This window comes from Microcebus murinus, chromosome 25 (genome assembly GCF_040939455.1).
Source record: "Microcebus murinus isolate Inina chromosome 25, M.murinus_Inina_mat1.0, whole genome shotgun sequence".
NCBI lineage: Eukaryota > Metazoa > Chordata > Mammalia > Primates > Cheirogaleidae > Microcebus > Microcebus murinus.
The window spans coordinates 13,919,858-13,933,505 of record NC_134128.1 but is presented as its reverse complement, the minus strand read 5'-3'; the positions used below and the strand labels follow the sequence as shown (position 1 = coordinate 13,933,505).

Sequence of the window (13,648 nt, the reverse complement as noted above, 5' to 3'; positions counted from 1 at the left end):
AAATTCTCCTTTAAAAACTAGACTAAACACCACTGGTTTCAAGGACCTGCTGAGCATGGTTCCTATTACCTAGATTTTCATCCAGAAAAAAATGACACAGAAGTGTGACCCAATTTTGAGATCAGACATCAATCATACTATTTTCAAACAACACAGTGCTCAATAGGTTCAAAATGCAAAAAGAAAAACAAACATAAAGGCTAGAAGAAATTAAAAAAAAAAAAAAAACTAATTTTGGACTTTTAAAAAATGTAATTCAAAATAAAGTAGGTGTTTTACACACCATGATCAAGATGCCAAAATCCAGAAACACAACCACTTTTGGCCATTTGTTTACACCAAGGCTTTTTTATTCTCATTTTTCAGTCACATGGCTACATATACATTTCTCCTTAGGAACCACAAATTCTCTGTCAAGTTCAGTTACATCCCAGATGTCCAGCTGAAAATTCATTTACACCTGCAGCATTTAAAGGTGAAAATTATACCTTCAATGTATACTTTCATTCTGGAAAATTTCTCCTCTACTCCCCAAAATGACTCCCAGGTAGTAAATGCAATTCTTTGAACGAACAAGGTGTTTTGAATCAATTAATTTTATTTAATTTTCAATAATTTTTCTACAGTGGTTTTTCTCTGATAATTTACATACAATAAAATGCTCGGATCTTAACTGTACTACCAGATAAGTTTAACAATCCTATTCACCCATGTAACCATCACCCCAATCAAGATATAGGATATTCCCACCACTCCAGAAAGTTCCAAGGAAATGTTTTACAGTTATTTCTCACCTCCACTTGCCATACAGGGGCAACCACTTCTACCTTGGGTTTCTTATTCTTATATGGCCACAAAATGGAACCAAAAATAATTTGACAATCTTAAAGCCAGTAAAATAGCATTAAGAACCATAGAGTTCCATATTGCCTACAGGTTTTCTTAATATGCTTTAATCTTCTATCAAAAGTTTGTCTGATATAGGACCATGAAGAAAGAAAAAAGACCTTGAACTTGGTTCAATTAGTAATGCAACTGTTGGTTTGTTTTTTTTTGTTTTTTTTTTTGAAACAGAGTCTCACTCTGTTGCCTGGGCTAGAGTGCCGTGGCATCAGCCTAGCTCACAGCAACCTCAAACTCCAGGGCTCAAGCGACCCTCCTGCCTCAGCCTTCCAAGTAGCTGGGACTACAGGTATGTGCCACCATGCCCACCTAATGTTTTATATTTTTAGTAGAGACCAGGGTCTTGCTGTTGCTCAGGCTGGTCTTGAACTCCTGACCTCAAGCGATTCTCCCACCTTGGCCTCCCAGCGTGCTAGGTGCAATGCAAGTGTTGTTACAATTGGTCAAAACATTGGGTATACTTATATGGATTCTTGATCTATTTTCTTCAAGCAGATTTAAGTAGGTTTTCTTCAGATGGGAAATACCAACTTCCAGTAGTCCTGCCCAACCATTGCTGACCCCAAAGAAAACTAGCATGTAGAGTGATTTGCAGATGAAAATAAAAAATTGACTTTAAAAAAAAAAAAGTTTGATTATGTTAGGTAATTATTTGGGGTTGAAGTTGTGTGTCAGATAAGCTAATCATTGCTTCTTTTGTCCTAGTCAAATACATTTTTAAATCATGTGCAGCAAAGAGCCTTCGCGCATTCTCTTCCCTCTTGGAATCAATTCACTTCATCAATTTCTCAGCACTTTCACTTTTCCCAGTTTCAGGAGACAGGCAATGGTCATTTACATAGGCCTTCCAAGAAAAGCATGAGAAAAGTACTTTTAAGTGTTGGTTCCCTGCAAATGTCCCATATCAGTAAACTCATAAAGTAACAAAATTCGGAGGTATAATATTGACACAAAAAGTATGAGACCAAATATAGCGCAGTTCCTAGTTATCCTTCATGAACATGTCCATACCCTAGACAGTCCTTTTCTTTTCTAATCACAAGTCATGGCGTGCCAGGTTCAAGGTCAGAGCTCTGTTTTGGGGGGTGTGGCTGTGTACTTGGGGGCCAGTTCTTTGATCAGATCCACATAGTCGGTTTTTTCGGCACAAGCTCTGCACTCTTCCCCCCAGCTACGAAGGATCTGCTTCAGCTCTGCTACTCTCATCTTCCCCAGGTCGGCGGAGGCCAAGTCCAGTTTCTTTTCTAAATGCCAAAAGGGAAAAGCACGATTAAAAAACAAAACCAAAAGAACCCTCTAAGAAAAATGTAGCGCAACTGCTCTCTGTATCCGCGAGTTCCACATCCGTGGATTCAACCAACCATGGATCACAAGTATTCGAAACAAAAAAATAACAACACAATTTTAACAGGAGAGTATAACAACTACGGACATAGCATTTGCATACTATCAGGTATTATAAGTAATCTAGAAATGATTTAAAGCATATGAGACTATGTGCATAGGTCATATGCAAACACTTGTGCAAAAGGTCCTGGAACCAATGCCCCACAAGTACGGAGGGACAAGTGTATACACAAAACTATTGGAATAGTTGGTGTTTTTATCTGACTTTCTTTCCAAGAGATTATACTTGCATCAAACAAGGTAACAGGGAAAGCCATAAAAGGCAATCGGTCCCTTTGGGATGGCCTTGGTTTGCGGCCAACCGAAAGCCATAGACCATAAAAAGCAGCAAGCTGTGATTCACTTTTTCTACGAAGATATGTTTTCCTTAAAGCAGATGAGCAAACACTTGGCAAAACACTATCAAGTTTTAAATAAAAATGTAAAAAGAATCCCAAACAGGTGGTCAAAATTAGGAGCATGCTCATTGAACCTGAATTGTTTGGGATCTCTGTTTAAACTCACCTGCCGCCCCACCCCTAATAAATAGGATTACTAAATCATTTCTGTGTTCACTGACAGCCCTTTGCGGTCTACCCACCTCTCCAATGCTAGTGCTTCGGTGCCAGCCAACCTGGCTTCTACAGTTCTTGCCAGTAATACTTGTTATCAAATTCTAACTCCTCTAGCAAGACTACTGTTTCCTTATTTACAGATTATGGGCAGAAAATATCAAGAACTCAGCTACTTCTCCGTTGCTGACCCCAAAATAGAAAAAAAAAAAAAAAAGCTCATCTATAATACACTAATAATTATCATTTACCTATCAGAAAGGGTTAAACTTTTCCTCTTTCAAAGGAAACTCTCTTTGACCGCTCCTGCCTGCCAGGTATTTGTTTTGGACAAAAATACAACCTTTAAGTTTACTTATTAAACCAGTAGTGGCAGCCCAGGACTTTTTCAGCTTGACTTGTCTTTAAAAATTCTTTCCCTTTTTTTTCACCTGAATAATAGAAGATTGTAAAACATTAGAAACTTAGAAGTTGTCAAGCGATTTGTCAAAAAATTTTAGTAAGTGTGTTCTAATTCAAAAATTGGATGTTAAAGCCCTTTTTTAATGAGGGAGGATCAGCTATACATAGTACTCCACAGAACCCTTACATTTTTATGGGGATTTCTCATCCTTTTAAATTACAAAACAGGCTGGGCGTGGTGGCTCACACCTGTAATCCTAAACACTCCCCAAGGCCAAGGAGGGAGGATCACTCAAGGTCAGGAGTTCAAGACCAGTCTGAGCAACAGTGAGACCTTGGTCTCTACTAAAAATAAAAGGCAATTAGCTAGACAACTAAAAATATTTTTAAAAAATACAAAAAAAAAACAATTAGCTGGGCATGGTGGTGCATGCCTGTAGTCCCAGCTACTTGGGAGGCTGAGGCAGGAGGATCACTTGAGCCCAGGAGTTTGAGGTTGCTGTGAGCTAGGCTGATGCCACAGTACTCTGGCCCAAACAACACAGCAAGACTTTCTCAAAAAAAAAAAAAAAAGAAAGAAAGAAAGAAAAGAAAAGAAAAGAAAAGAAAAGAAAAGAAAAGAAAAGAAAAGAAAAGAAAAGAATAAATAACAAAAGTAAACAATAAAAAAGCAAATGAAAATGTTCTTTCAGGTCAAAAACCAAATGACACCTTCCTAATTGAAAACATACTCCAACTTTGCACTTATCTTGCTTTTAATTTCATCACTGACCTTTAAAAGTAAAAACTTTTATAGCCCAAATTATGAATATCCCGCAGCACAAAGGCCTCTATTCGATCTCATCTTTTCTAACAACAATAAGGAAGGGAGAATGTACAATAATTAATCTATTCAAGATAAGAGGTGGAAGGAGAAAAATTCTTTTTGCAAGTGTCAGTTTGAATTCTCCTAAAGAACTTGGCATCTCACATTAATTTTAAAAAGGGGAAAACCTCTGTGATGTCCTAAAACTATCAACAACAACAAAAAAATAGATCCATACAAAAATTAAAACTAGTTCACAGCTCCCCAGGGGCCTCTAGTGGCCGGTGTTGCCAAAACATTAAGCATTCATTTCTTCTCGATATCCGATTAGTTTTTCTATTAAGGAGCTCTGTTAAGATCCCTTGCGTATAGGAGAAATTATTCAAAATAAATTTTTTGAATGAATGAATCTGCATTGGTGCGTCCCTTTTGCAAATGTTGTTTATGTGGACTCAGTGATTTCTGCCTCTACTTCATTACTTTAGAAGCCAATAAAAAGGGAAGGCTACCCATAATAACTACCCTGGGAGTTAGGTCTTGTGCTTGACAAATTGAGAAATAGTTTGGTAGCTTCCCATCTCAAACCTATTTAAAGCTAACGATGTAGCTATGATGCATAGGCACATTACACAGCTGTGTTGGAAAATAAGACTATGATAACTTAGAGTTGGATGCTAATGACTTAGGTAGTTTAAATGAGTCTGTCCTGGGAGAATTTCAGCTGTCAAGGATGGACTGAGGGAGGGATTCCTCATCCTTTTATCAGACCCCAAAGTCTGGTCCAGATATAAATCCTTACTATAAGAATAGATCTATCCATGTGAAATTTATAAGGCCAAGGATAACGTTTTAAATAGAACATCTCCTTCCTTTCCTTGCTGTTTATTTTAGGCACCCTCTGATATGCTATTTCATCAGGCAAAACCTGATTTGATGTGAATAACCTATTTCCTAAAATTTAAAGCTGGCGGAATGGTAGACGTGCCCAGGAAGAAAGATATAATCACGTTTACAACATCAAAGTCCTCGTATCACCTTTGAATAGATGCAACTTTTGTCTTAATAGGTTACCAAGAACTAAATCACCACAAGTAGCTGCTCTCTTTGTATCTTGAAATTCTCCTTGACATACGTAGCTGACATTGCATTATTACATTGTGAGTTTCAACGTGGCAGTTTGGGGGTGGCAGTTTTAACCTAATGCTGATTATGCCAATACTATTCATTTCTCTTCTCTCAAATAAACTCAGATGGCACTAGGCACCACTTGTCAGCCCAGCAACCTAATTGGTGAGTGGAGAATTTCTTTGCTTCTAACACTGACTCTTTAGAAAACATGGCCCTGAGTTTGGAAGTTTGGCAATCCATTGGATGTGCTGGGAAGAACGCCGGGCTCTGTGATACCATATTTCAGCTCACAGATCTGACTGTCCATCTTCTTCAGCTTGTCACAGATCTTCCCTGCAGGCATGTGCACACTCATCGGACGTGTGACCTCACTTAGGATCTTCGTGGCTGCGTCTTTGGTGGCTCCCAGATAATAGCACTGATGGAAAAGGGAGAGAATTTAGTTTCCCAGACAATGAAAACAGCAAGTAACACACTATGGAGGGATGAAAAAGAGGTTAACCTAGTTTTCATGGTCCAGCTATTGAAGTTTAACCTCTGCTGACGAAGATACCAGGAAACTGGTGACTCCGTTCTTGTGATCATCCTAATTAGAAGTGCCCTGACATTCACATGGTGTTAAAAGACTAATGGGAAGAGCTAACACTTACTAAATGTTTTCTCTGTGCCAGTCACTCTCAGTGCTTCAAAGGTATGAATTTATTTACATCTCACAACGATCCTGTGAAGTTCTATTATTATCCCTATTTTATACCCAAGCCAACTGAAGGTCACCCACCTAGCAAGTAGAAGAGACAGAATTATAAAATCCAGCATTTGGGCTCTAGAGTCCATACTCTTTTCCATTGTGCAATACTGCTTTTCAAACTCTCTGAATTAAGAATTTTACATTTAAAAATATAAAACTTAATAGTACAAATAAATGACGTGAGTTTTACAGCGTGTCCATGGTGAGCAGTCAACAATGCAGATGTAACTGACAAATTCAACATGACATTTTTAGTCAAAAAGGAATTGAAATTGGAAAAGGAATTCAGTGATATAAAATAGTATATTGAAACAAGCCATCAGTGTATACCCAGGAAACACCACATAAATACCATTATAAGAAAACAGAAATACTTCATTAGTTATGTATAAGTAATAATATAAAATGTTTTGATCGGTTTGACTAATTGTCATGGCAAGAAACAGAAAATCTACCCACTCTTAACTCAGGACTCTTAAATTCTCATTAGGAATTCAATTTTATAATTTCATTTAAGAAAACATAGAAATGGTTGCCCATGGTATACTCAGAAAGTAAATGAAGCTGGATAATATATTCTGGATGAAAATACATAGGGCTCCATTTCACTGGAAAACCGATTTCTGCTTGCTGTCTGCCATGAACAAGCTTGAGGCAAGCACGTAAGTAGGACGACATTGAGTCTAAGATGAAAAACGAAATTATTAGTTTTATTTAAGCACACGGGAAAAACAAAAGGTGAAGATTTACCATACCAGGCGGTTTTCTTTTCCTTTGGCATCCAAGCAAAAGCTGATCAATTCTTTCTCTATGGTATCCAGCGAAAAGTTAATTCCTCTGTCTACTAAGGAGCTGTAGAATCGGTTCAAGAATTCTTTACATACTAGAAAGAACACAGAGATATGTCTGTATGGACAACTTAACCACTACCACACCTATGTTTATGACCCACTGACCACATTTTAAAAAGTGGGAATGGGTCAATGTGTTGTGACAATGGATTTAAACTCTAAGAATGATTTCAGGCCTGTTGCTACTTAATGTGCGCTTAATGAATCACTTCATCGATCAATCTTTGGAACCAAGTTTCACTTAAAATGAGAACTTTTCCACAAAATTTGGTGAAACCTAACAGAAAATACAGCCTTCTAAAGGATATGGTCTTGGGACAGCTTAGTTTTAAGCACAGACGAAAACCTGAATAAAAATCTTGAATGACGCCTCTTGGTAGTCTGCATAAGTCTCTATGTTCTATCATCATGACCCTGAAGTGAAACCCTTATTTGAACAACAATCATATTCAGCCCTGGTGTCCAGAGCTAGTAGAAGAGATGGAGCCAGGCAATAACAACCATCATCATGGTTCACATCTGTTGGGTGCTAAAGATGCTGGCCCTGTTCTAAGCACTCAGTGGCTCTATTTTAACTCACTCAAGTCTCAGGACGAAAGTATGATGTGGATACATTACTATCCTCATTTTACAGAAAAAGAAACTGAGTCAAAGAAAGGTCAATGGACTTGCCCAGTAAGTGGTAGGGACAGTATTAGATCCCAGGTGGTCTGACTCTGGGCCCACACATTTATCCATCAGGCCAACCTGCCATGGGAGGAGGTGGTTTTCCCAGATGGGCAAGTGTCTGCACCATGCAGGTCCAAAGGAAACTTAGGCCAAAAGCGTGTGCTGGAAAAAAAGTGGCCTTAATATTAGAAAAAGAATCCTGGGGAAACACAGTGAGGAAGAGTGGAGAGTACTTAGGCCCTTGGTTTTAGTTTTCCTCTTAATTCATGGCACTAACTAAAACCAAGTGACCGGCACTGTGCCCCATGCCCAGGTGACCAGGTGTCTTATCTACCCATCTGGTAAATGAGGCAAGATCTATCGATCCCTCTAATACACAAACTAGACATCTCAAATAGTTTAAACTATTTTCACTTGATTCAATTAATTTAATAATGAAACACGTTAGCAAACAGGAAGTCAAGCTTGAGTTTTGTTGTAAAATTGATTCTAAGTAGTGCCTAGGCAGTATCATAACACTTGTGTTTGTATATGCTTCTAAGTGCATGGATGTGGGTTTTGCATTTCTGTATACCATCTTAAATACTTTTTTTCAAATAAAGTGACTATAAGTATATATGACAACATATTGTTCTATTTCCAAATTCATGTGCATACACATGTCCGAGTATTGTGAAAGATTTTCTGTTACAATCGAATACAACTACAGACTCTGTATACAGTGGAGAGAATTTTAATTAAAAAGAAAGCAAATGTTTATTAGAAAACCTGCGAATTTGCCTCTACTCTATAAAAGTTAAGATGTTTTTGTCTTCACTTTGTATCCTGCAAAGAAGAAAGATCAGATTTTAAAAGAAAATGAATAAGTAACCTATAGTATGATTGATTATGTTTTGGGACAATATAATGTATACCATAAACTGAAAGCTTTTTGAGCTTTCTTTTCTTTATGAGAAAAGAAAATGGCAAAGAAGATTTAAATAAAGATGACCTGTATAAACAAAAATAATGAACATATAGTGGTGTAAACATAAGGTAAAACCCAAATATGGTACAATTGCAACATAGAAGCAAAGGAGAATTCAAGTTAAACTTCCTAAGGTCTTTTATTATCTAGGTGGAGAGTTAAAGAGATAGTATTAAGTCATATTGATTTTTAGCCAGTCAAGCACGCTAAAAATGTAAGGGTAATGGCTAAAAATATATAGATTATTTAAATCTGTATTGGTTCAGGGGGCAGAGGGAGGGATTTTAAAAACTTTGCCAGTCCACTAGAAGGCAAGAAAGAGAAAAAATAAACAAAGCACAATACTTCTTTAAAAACTCACAAAATTAAGTGATAGGAACAAATTTAAATATATCATAATTACAACATGTGTAAATTATTAAACTTGCAGTTATATACCTGTATATTTACAGTAAAAGATTTTTTAAAAATTCATGGAAACCACACATTTACTTCTGAATTGAAATTTCCTCTGAAAATGACCGGAAGAAAAGAGAATTGGACTGAGCTGCAGCTAATAGTTTTGGGTTTTTTTTAAAAGAGAGAATGGTGTCAAATACGGAAAAATATTAACATTTAATCTAGATGCTAAGTATATATACCATATATAATTTTTCTGTTATGTTTGAAATATTTCCTAATTTGTTTCAAAAAAACTCATGATGTATTTGATTATTACGACCCCCCCAATATGCTCAGTAAAATACTTAGTAATATTAATTAAATTGAATTTAATCTTTTAAAGTGAAATTACTGTTCAATTAAGCAATTAGCCAGAGCCCAAAAAGAATACAGCAGTATTTGGAAAACATAATAATGCCACCTACAGGAAAAGAGCTACAATTTTGTCAAAAAGATAATGGTAAAATGCTTAAAATCAAGTTCATGAATGTGTAGTCCTTCACTGTACCAATTTTATTTATGTTTTCCTAAAGAAATTGGTTCCCAGCACTACACCCAGAAGGCAGTACCGTTAGAGATTCAGTGTTAGGGCTCTGAAATTAAACCATCTATGTCCAAATCCTAGCTTGACTCCTTACTAGCTGTCTGACTTTGGGCCTTTCCTTGTTGCTTTTAAAAAATCATCTGTTATGCCGGGCTCGGTGGCTCACGCCTGTAATCCTAGCACTCTGGGAGGCCGAGGCGGGCGGATTGCTCAAGGTCGGGAGTTCGAAACCAGCCTGAGCGAGACCCCGTCTCTACTAAAAATAGAAAGAAATTAATTGACCAACTAAAAGTATATATACAAAAAATTAGCCGGGCATGGTGGTGCATGCCTGTAGTCCCAGCTACTTGGGAGGCTGAGGCAGAAGGATCGCTTGAGCCCAGGTGTTTGAGGTTGCTGTGAGCTAGGCTGACGCCACGGCACTCACTCTAGCCTGGGCAACAAAAGTGAGACTCTGTCTCAAAAAAAAAAAAAAAAAAAAAAAAAAATCATCTGTTAGTCTAATTGCCATTCCTTTGAAGGTTATCAATCTTTACCCACCCCTCCCTCCGGATATTTTTAAGATTTTTTTTATTATTTTTTCTCTCGTGTTCTGCAATTTCCTTATGACATGACTATGTGTGAAATTGTTTTTATTTATACTGTTTGGACCAATGCTACAAGTGGGCAGAAACAATCATCAGAGTCTCCTAAGTGACCTCTAATTCTTGTCTTCCTACAATCCAGCACCCCAGTGCCTCATAGCTCTTACCCTACTTCCCACAATATACCTTCATATGATTCCTACACTTCAACGGCCACTCTGCCCATGTATCGTCTAGGTAGGTGATGAGTTAGAAATTCTTGTGCGTTTCAAGGTATACATGTGACCCCCTAAAAGACACACAAAATTTTACCACCATATATACGCACACATTTGTTCAACAAATTGAGTGCCTACCAGATGCCATGCCCTATAGTAGGTGCTGGAAATAATCTAGTGAGAGAAACAGTCTTGAGTTTCAGAGTGCACAGTTGCATGGGGGAGACCAAAACAATTACTAAACAATGGAAGTATACTAGATACTGTGGGAAAACAAAGGAGAGGCCCCTGGAAGAAATTGGGAAATCATGAAAGATATTAAATAAGGAAGTCACATGACACCCCTGCCAGGAGACTAGACATGTCGGAGGGAGACAAGTGGCAGGAAGAATGCTTTTGTGGCAGCAAAGAAGGTAAAAATGGTGAAGGTCAGTAACAAGGCATTGGACCTGGGTAAGGAGAAAGGAGCAGAGTCAGTCTGGAGGTAGGATCCATGGACACAGTGATTGATTGGCTATCAGGGCAAAGGGAGAAAGATTAGTCTGGAATCCAAGGCTAGTTTACCAGGTGGTGGATCCATACTTCACCATAAGCATAACAGGTTTGGAGTTGTTAAGAGGGGAGTAGATGATGACTTTGGGTTTTGACCGTGTTGAGTTTCATGCATAGAGTATCTAAGGGGAGGAGGGTGTTCAGCAGTCAATTGGAAACAAGGTCTAGAACTCTAGAAAGGAGGCAGGTTGGACACAAAGGTTTGGGGATTTATCAGACTATAGGTAAATTGATTTAGATTGCACAGAAGAAAGACTGTGTAGACTGAGAAGAGATAAGGGCAGAGGGTAGAACCCTGGAAAATCCTAATATGTAAGCCACGGCTAGAGGATTGGAAGCCCACAAAGATACTTTGGACAAGTGGGCACAGAAACAGGAAGCAAAGGCGAGGAAAAAAGTAGTGTCACTGCATTCAAGGGAAGAAAGTTTCTGAAAAGGAGAGAAGTCAAGGGGAGAAGGGAAACTCATTCCTTGGACTTACACAAAGAGAATCATAAATCACTACACAAATTAGTAACTTAAGGTTACTGGCATGTCTTATTGCTATAACAACTTCAGATAACCATACGCTTTTCTTTTACGTTGCAGTTTTTTGTTTATTAAAGATAGTCCAATAAGTGAATCTGTAGTTATTTCAAAATAAGAAAGTTTTTTTCAAATAGTGCCATAATATTATAATCCTTTTAAAGAGATCCAGAAATATTTACATGTTTCCAGTAAGCCTCACATTACCTAACACAGGGCTCACAAATTTAAATATCCACAGGCAAGGAAAATGAATGAGTTAAGCAATTTGAGTCTAAGCTAAAAAACGAGACCAAACAAAACAAAACAAAAAACACCCTCAAGACCTAGGGAGCACATATGGTTTCTAAAAAGAACAGGCACAACTAATTCTTACTACATGGCCACATGGGCCAGTCTTATTGGGTCATCTGGTTTTCTGAAAAAAGCCAGAAATCTGAACTTTTATATGAACTCTCCCAATTCTAAAATGTAACCGATTAACTTAAATATTTTCAAAATACTTTGTAAACTTAACAAGACACATCAGTAGATCTGAGGTGGCTCATGAACCATCTTTATTTATTTTTTTTAACTTTGCTCTAGTACACATAATATATAGCATTTTAATCTTACACATTCAGGAGAAATTAAGTTGCAAATAAGAAAGGCTCATAAACAGTAATAGAGCCATATCTAGACTCTAGTTTTTTTTTTTTGTCCCCAAACTAATATTTCCTTCCTCTGTGATTATGCAACCTCTTTACCTAACAAATGAAAGAAATACACAGGTTAGTCAGATACGCAAGTTAGTAATCACAACATGCTGTAATAAATTTAGGAAAGATAGCATAAACTTCACATTTAATTAACCGAGATGCTGTCACTTCTGAAACATTTTTAGGTAGAAGCTCCAGAAAATAAATTACTGATGACTCATCAAATCCACCGACTGTGCCTCACAAATTTGGCTTTAATTGTATAGGGTGCAATTCTATGACACTTTTAAGCAAAAGTATAACTTAGCTAAACAAATGTCTATGCCACGTTTAAAATATCATGTAGATATTTTAAATTTCTGGAGAAAAAAACGATTAACTATCACAGGGCTAACAGAAAGCTGGCCTCTAATTAGTAAGACTTTATTTATTGTACAGACTAAACTCATCCGTTCTTTAAACATACATTGTGAGCCTACAATTTCCTGTTCAGCGGGGATCGATTCTCAAGCTCAGGGGACATACACTTAAAAGTAATCATTTTCAATGAAACATGAAGTGAGCGCTATAGTAGTCCAGGAGGAAAGGGCTAGCAAAGCTATTTATCTTCTTTTCTCTGAACAGCTCTCTAAAGTGAAGCACGCTGATTTTGCAAGAACCAGGTGCAACAGCCCCAGAGCTTGTGCTCTGAGTTCGAGTCCACAGCTGAAACACCGTGACCAACAACAGCAAAGGGATTGTTCTTTCGCATTCCTCTCCTACCTATGGAGTTACTGCACTCCTTTGCAAAGCAACTGTCACCTGTAGAATCCTAACAAATGTTTGCCATGTGCTCAGATTCAAGCCACCCCAACTCGGTGTCATGTTTTATTTTCCTTCCGGGAGTCACAAACTAGCTTGGACTTGAAAGACGTCTTCCGTGCAAGGAGGGGCGAGTCTCGCCGGTTAGAAGCAGCAGAATTAGTCTGGCGCCAGGGTCAGCTGAGTCTAGCAGCGTGTGCACAAAACCTAACCCAAATCATAAGCCGCCAGCTTTTATTGCAGCAGTTTAATAGTCACAGCAAAACCAGAACGTGGCCTCAAGGTGTCACCAGACCCAATTCCAGCTTTTGCTTAGGCGTGGGCTGTGTGCACCAGGGACGGGGCCCGCATTTGCCAGGTGACATGTAATTTACAGCCAGGGCCGGAGAAGCCAAGGACAACAGCTGCCTGCCGCGCGGTGCCGCCGCCAAGCAAGCAGGGCTCACACCGCTCACCTTCGCAGTCGGCCCCCGGCCGCCCCCCGGCCTCCTGGCCCTGTGCCGGCACCGGGCTAGAGACCCAGAGCCCCGCGCAAAAGGCCACCACGGCAGCTGGGCTCGCGCACCACATGCTGAGCCCGCAACTCCAATCGCCGCCGCCACCCGCGCGCACCTCCAGCCACGCTAGGGCTAGGAAAGAATCTGCCCCGGGTTGCTAGGACAAATGACGCCACTCAACTGACAGCTTCCATTGGCTCTCACGAAAGGGGCACGGGAGGGGGCGGAGCAAAGGCGCCTCTTCCTTTCCCTCCCCGGCGGGCGCGTGCGCACTCCCACACGCGCGGCGCGGCTCCCGCGGAGCGCGCAGAGGCGCATTAAAGCTATTCGCCCACTCCTCGTGAGGAAAGGAGGGAC

General features: G+C 39.0%; 1 protein-coding gene across 1 annotated transcript; it reads right to left on the bottom strand.

Moving 5' to 3' along the window:
* Nucleotides 1-578: 578 nt before the first annotated feature.
* Nucleotides 579-13,621, bottom strand: CDNF (cerebral dopamine neurotrophic factor). Its single transcript, XM_012738002.3, has 4 exons — nucleotides 13,250-13,621; nucleotides 6,700-6,827; nucleotides 5,473-5,614; nucleotides 579-2,147 (listed from the first exon to the last, which is right to left on the bottom strand). Exons 1-4 carry the CDS (start codon nucleotides 13,362-13,364, stop codon nucleotides 1,969-1,971), a joined length of 564 nt encoding a protein of 187 aa, XP_012593456.2. The 5' UTR covers nucleotides 13,365-13,621; the 3' UTR covers nucleotides 579-1,968.
* Nucleotides 13,622-13,648: the final 27 nt, after the last annotated feature.

Bases quoted from the DNA above. Each gene is read 5' to 3' on its own strand.
- CDNF (XM_012738002.3), bottom strand. From the start codon at position 13,364: ATGTGGTGCGCGAGCCCAGCTGCCGTGGTGGCCTTTTGCGCGGGGCTC. The intron at 6,828-13,249 runs GTGAGCGGTGTG...TGTTCTTTCTAG, and splicing joins GCCGGGGGCCGACTGCGAAG to TATGTAAAGAATTCTTGAAC. The intron at 2,148-5,472 runs GTATCACAGAGC...TTTGGCATTTAG, and splicing joins GATCTGTGAGCTGAAATATG to AAAAGAAACTGGACTTGGCC.